Genomic DNA, 6,684 nt, shown 5'->3' with positions numbered 1-6,684 from the left:
TCCACGACACCGACTACCGGCGGCGCGCGCACCACACCACTGACTGACCTGCACGCGCGCTGACAGACAAACTTACTCAACTACTTAGTCAAGTGGGTTAGTCAGGTAATTTAGGAATAAATAAATAAATAAGTAAATAAATAATGTGATATGCAAACAACGGTTAACTACCTAACCAAGAGAAGTTCACACATTTCGTTTATAATATTTAATTATTGTAATAAGCTATAGCAATTTATTAAATAATAGTTTACCTTTTCCATTATGGCTTGTTTCATAGTTCTAATTTTACTAAATAAATAAATAAATATATTATACATTAAATACAGAATGTTTTGAAAGACTGCTTTATTTATTTATTTTAATGTAAATGACATATTATTAATTTTTGTGAATATTTTGAGTTAGATGTTATTTTTATGTTTTCTGTTTTTATCTTAATTTATAAAGTTATAGCACTATTTTTGTTTTGGTTATGTTTATTATTTTGATATAGTTTTTACATATTTTTATTTATTTATTATAGTACTTCAATTATAGTACGTTAAACAAAAAAATGAGAATGATGTTGTCTTGTCAACTAGCTAAAATAACATTTATTTATTTATTTCTGTATTTGTTTATGTATTTGTTTGTTTGTTTGTTTATTTATTTCAGTTAACATTTATTTTATTTCAAGCAACAAAAATGATTTATGGTTTTAGTTTTAGTTAACTATAATAACCCTGCATATTATTATTATTATTTTTTACTTTATTCTTTTTAAATCAGTGTAAATAAAAGCTCACCTACTTAGTAAGGTGGGTTAGTCAGGTAGTTTAGAAAGGAAAAAAATGAAATATGTGAATGCAAACAATGGTTAACTACCTAACCAAGGGTAGCTCACTTACAGTATTTTGTTTATAAAAAAATATTTGTAATAAATCATTACAATTTATTAAATTATAGTTTTATAACCTTTTCATTTTGTGGTTCTAATTTTACTAAATAACTAAATAAAATATACATTTTAAATAGTGTTTTGGAAGACTGCTTTACTTTATTAATATATATATATATTAATATTTATTTATTTGTTTATTATCTTTGTGTTATTTTAGTATCACTAATATATATATATTAAAGTTTTGGTTTATTTTGAAATAGATTTTTATATTTTTTGCTTTCACCTTAATTTTATTTAAAGATATAGCAATATTACTGTGTTTTTGTCATTTTTGTTAGGCTGTTTTTATTATGTTTTTATTACGAATTGAAATTTGTCTCCTTGTCATATGCACTTTTATTGCAAGATTTTGGAGTTGCAATTTATAAAGTTGCACTTTATAATATCATAAAGAAAAAGCTGAAGGGTAATTTCTGTATCGCTGCCTCAGAAATAATGTGTGTTTTCAAACATGTTTTCTATAAACGTCTGCCACTGGTCAGGCAAACAGATAGTCCTGCCTCCAAACTTATAATTTTATACATTTGTAAAGTACTTATATTCTTCATATATATATATATATATATATAGTTTTTTATGTATTTTTATTCATTAGTTTATTTAGTTATTTAGTACTTCAAGTTAAATTAAACAAAAGTGAGAATAATGTTGCCTTTTCAGCTGAAATTATAGAAATTAATACTTCTATTTAGTGAATATGCTTTAAATATATCAAAAGTGATGATAAAGACATGTATAATGTTACAAAATTTTCTATTTCAGATAAATGCTGTTTTTTTCTGAACTTTTTGCTGTACTTTGGATCAAATAAATGCAGGCTTGGTGAGCAGAAGAGAAAAAAAAATTGAAAATCTGTCCAAAAACTTTTGACTGATAGTGTATGTTTATATTTCAAGCAAAAAAATGTCAATAAACAGCATAATCGCAACCTGTGACAACATGCCCCACTATTCAAAAAAGTACCACCACAAAGGCAATACCACGAGAATCACTTGGAATACAGTACCATGGTATTCTCTGACGTACCTCACAGTACCATGTACTGTAAATACCATAGTACATAAATATGGTAATCAAAGAGGACCACAGTACATTTCAATGTAGGCCTACCACAGCATGACACCATTAAGCAAAGCAGAATTTAAATTGCACATTTCATAACTTATAATCTGGCTTGTTAAATAAGCACAGTTTTTTTTTTAAGCTTTCACATCTTCAAATGAATTGAGCCACCCCGTCAGACCAGTGTGAAGAGAGAGGATGAGGAGAAAAGACAGAAAACGAGAGAAGGTGTTCTTTGTGGCCGAAGTGAATGTCCCATTCATGTGTTAGGCGGAGGTCACGACCCCTGAGCTCATGTGCCGGTGTGAGTTACGGCCATTACAGCCAAACCACTCACCTGAGAGAGAGAAATGCACACAACGCTTCACTATGATACTAAACTTTTTACATCCTGAAGAACATGCTTGCTATGCAGTTGCTAAAGTGTTGTGGCGGTGGCTTACAAGCCCAAAAGAGTCCATCCTCAAGTCTCTATGATGTTCTCATCACCAGATATGGCACCATTCACTCCTTTAATATAAATCTGTGGAATTTGTTCCCTGTTTTAAGTTCAGACTCAAAATAGTACAGAGGAATCAAAGAATCATTCATGTCTTGAGCACAAATGCTTCAGGATAAATTCAAACTCTGAAGTTTTATTGAAGGGTTTGCACAAATGACAAACACCAAGTATGAGCAATAACAGTGATGCTGCAGTCGTTAAAATATACAATATGAAAAAACTCATTCTCATTTTGAGACTTAAAAAGGATCTATTTATCTATCAATGTCTGTGAATCTGTAAACCTACAGTATACCTAGCTCAAAAACATAATATATACCTCTTGTCTGCTATTTATTTCCCCCCTTGTTTATGTTACATAAATGTTTCTATAAGATGTCATAATGTCCAGTTCTCCATTCAAGTTCTGTTATACAGTTGTTAATTTTACAAAAACAAGAGGGATCATACAAAATCCATGTTATTTTTTATTTAGTACTGACCTGAATAAGATTAGTGATAGTTGTTCATGAGTCCCTTGTTTGTCCTGAACAGTTAAACTGCCTGCTGCTTTTCAGAAAAATTCTTCAGGCCCCACAAATTCTTCGTTTTTTCAGCACTTTTGTGTATTTGAACCCTTTCCAACAATTACTGTATGAATTTGAGATTCATCTTTTCACACTGAGAACAACTGAGGGACTCAAATGCAACGATTACTGAAGGTTCAAACACTCACTGATGCTCCAGAAGGAAAAACCATTTTGCCTAAATATCCTATTTTTTCATTTAGTACTGCCCTTCGGAAGCTATAAAAGATACTTACATGTTTCCCAGAAGACAAAATAAGTTAAATCCTGATCTCCAAATTCAAAAAGTTTTCACCCCCTGGCTCTTAATGCATTGTGTTTCCTTCTAGAGCATCAGTGAGCGTTTGAACTTTCTGTGATAGTTGCATATGAAAAAATGCTGAAAAAACAAAGAATTTGTGGGACCTGAAGAATTTTTCTGAAGAACAGTGAGCAGTTTAACTGTTCAGGACAAACAAGGGACTCATGAACAACTATCACTAAACAAAAACACACAGCTGTGGATTATTTAGGTAACAACACAGTATTAAGAATCAAGTGGATGTAAACTTTTGAACGGGGTCATTTTTATAAATTCAGCTCTTATTTTCTCTTGTGGACTACATGTAAACATTTCTATGTGAAATATCCTATTCAGGTCAGTACTAAATAAACAACCACATGCATTTTGTATGATCCCTCCTATTTTGGTAAAAATAATGAAAAAAAATTATTGATTCTGAAAGGGGGGTGTGAACTTTTGACCTCAACTATAAATATTCATAATTGGAGGTCAAATAAGAGGTAAAAGACTGAAATCGAGGAGACGACAGAGTGTTGGCATTTGATTTTTATTAAAACTTGTATAAAAGCAAACAGGAGTTTTAAAAGATTTACAAAAACAGAAATTATTGAAAGTGCAAATCTAATATTTCATAAAAAAAATATAAAACAAACATAAAAGCAAGCATTTCACACAATATAGTAAAAGCAAAAGTTACTCACTATCCCAGAGCTTGAAATAAATACATTTCCTTTCAATTCACTTTTCTAAATGCATATATTCCCTTCTTCTGTGAAAAAATGAAAAGCGAAAATGAGTAAAAAAGCACCATAAAATGAGTGTTCATTTCATTTCTGGTTGCATAATTCCTTTAAGAACAGCTGATCATTTGATGAGTTTCCATTATGATGTTACTTATTTAATGCTTATCCAACCTAGTTTGCTATACAATTTTGATATTGATAATATTTTGGCAATAGAGCGCTGCAGGAATGAGTTTGCATTTTTGCACTAAAGTTTTTTTTATTATTAAGATCTGTGTTTAACGCAAGCTCAATATATTTTCATGTTTTATTCAACAACATAAAATCAGTAATTGTCTACTTCTGATTATTTCAACCTTTTACGTGTCTTGAAAAAGGCAGTTGCTCATTAAACATTTTCAAGCTGAACAGAAAAACTCATCTAGTCTCATCTAGTGCTTTCACAGCCTTATTGTGTTTATAATAATACTATATAGTTTTAAATAAATACTGAAAGAGTTGTCAGAAGCATAAAGGGGGTGATGTTTAGTTTCCAACAACTGTTCGGCTACCCACATTCTTCAAAATATATTCTTCTATGTTCAAGAGAAGAAAGAAACTGTTTGTAACAACTTAGGGCGAGTAAAAGATGACAGAACTTTCATTTTTGGGTGAACTGTCCCTTTAAGAGTGACAGGAAGGAAACGGAATAGATAGTTCTTTCATTTGATAAAATAACACTAACATAAGTTTCAAAAGTGCTGTTTACACACAACCACCATCTAACAGACCACCCTCCATTAAACCACATGATTTTACTTTAAGTATGTGTCATATATATCTTAATATGTAAATATGAGACACTGGACCACAAAACCAGTCTTAAGTAGCATGGGTATACTGTAACAATAGTCATTTATATGGGTCAAAATGATCAATTTTTCTTTTATGCCAAAAATCATTAGGATATCAAGTAAAGATCATTTTCTATGAAGATATTTTGTACATTTCCTACCGTAAATATAGCAAAACTTAATCTTTGATTAGTAATATGCACTGCTAAGAACTTCATTTGGACAACTTTAAAGGTGATTTTCTGAATATTTATTTTTTTGCACCCTCAGATTCCATATTCATATAGTTGTATCTCAGCCAAATATTGTCCTATCCTAACAAACCATACATCAATGGAACGCTTATTATTCAGCTTTCAGATGATGTATTAATCTCAATTTCAAAAAATTGACCCTTATGACTGGATTTGTGGTCCAGGGTCACATACGTATTTTAGTTTTTTTGCTGATACCTCAACAGTTGCATTGGCATTTTTGCATGTACACAGTTGCATTCATATTTTAAGAGTGTGAGCGTGTTTCTTGCAAAGCGGTTTGTCCTTTTTGGAGAAGAAGGTCTGACCCTCCAGACTGACGCTGCACACCTGAAGAGAACACAGCGGACGTTCATCACACCACACTCAGCGAACACACAAACACTCTCAGATGAGCCTGAACAAACACTTACTGAGCACACAAAGCAGGTGTCGTGCCAGGTGCCGCCCAGGGCCTCCAGAAACTTGTCTCCTGCTTCTATTGGGAAATCACAACCACGGCAGCCCGTCCCGAACAGACTGTAGTAATCTAAACACACAGTTGCAAAACTGTTAGAAAACACATTCTGATTGTCTTCACACTAGCAGCAACTTTATCAACTCGGAAACACTTTAACTATCAGCTTTGTGTCCGATGGTTCTAAAATTCCTTAGTTATAATTAAAATAGACACAAAGAGACAATTGCTGCAATAAAGTAAGAGTGCACGGCTAAAAACGAATCTGGATAGTATATACTGCCATTCAAAAGAATGTTGTGAGATATTAATGCTTTTATTCAGCAGTGAAGCATTAAATTGATCAAAAGTGACAGTAAAGACATTTGTAATGTTACAAAACATTTTGAAATGCTGTTTTTTTAACTTTCTATTTTTATCAAAGAATCCTGAAAATAAAAATGTATCATGGTTTCCACAATTTTTTTTCAAAAACTGTTTTCAACATTGTTAATAATATATATTTATAAACATTAATTAAAAATATTACAAATATATTTATAAATATTATATAAAAATAAATAAGCAGCAAATCTGCATGTTAGACTGATTTCTGAGGGATCATGTGACGCTGAAGACTGGAGTAATGATGCTGAAAATTCAGCTTTGCATTACATGAGTAAATTACATTTTAAAATATATTTAAATACAATTTAAAGAAATTATGTTTTTGGAGGAAAACATTTCAGGATTTTTCTCCATGTAATGGACTGCTATGGTGCCCCGATTTTGAACTTCCAAAATGCAGTTTAAATGTGGCTTCAAACGATCCCAAATGTGGTTGTAACCAATCAGTTATTTTCATAAAAATAATACAATTTATATACTTTTTAATGTCAAACTCTCATCTTGTCTTACTCTGCCTGGACTGTTTTGTTCCGGTTCATAACAGTTAGGGTATGTCGAAAAACTCTGACCGTATTTTCTCCCTCAACTTCAAAATCGTCCTATATCACTGTTTTACCTTTTTTGTTAAGGGTGTTTGATCTTCTTTGCATG

At 31.3% G+C, this 6,684-nt stretch overlaps 1 protein-coding gene across 2 annotated transcripts in view; it reads right to left on the bottom strand.

The window, feature by feature from the left end:
* Positions 1–3,958: 3,958 nt before the first annotated feature.
* The window catches only part of pdlim5a (PDZ and LIM domain 5a), a 63,353-nt gene continuing 60,627 nt past the window's right edge, over positions 3,959–6,684 (bottom strand). Inside the window, exons 12-13 of one of the 2 annotated variants that reach the window (XM_051109270.1) lie at positions 5,603–5,718; positions 3,959–5,519 (exon numbers count right to left, since the gene is read on the bottom strand). In XM_051109270.1, coding sequence (XP_050965227.1) covers positions 5,430–5,519; positions 5,603–5,718 — 206 coding nt within the window. In that variant the 3' untranslated portion in view covers positions 3,959–5,429. The remainder of the gene's footprint in view (positions 5,520–5,602; positions 5,719–6,684) is intronic. The other variant, XM_051109272.1, reaches the window with a different exon arrangement.

The sequence above is a fragment of the Labeo rohita genome, chromosome 5, assembly GCF_022985175.1.
Source record: "Labeo rohita strain BAU-BD-2019 chromosome 5, IGBB_LRoh.1.0, whole genome shotgun sequence".
NCBI lineage: Eukaryota > Metazoa > Chordata > Actinopteri > Cypriniformes > Cyprinidae > Labeo > Labeo rohita.
This window is presented reverse-complemented; position numbering and strand designations above follow the sequence as displayed.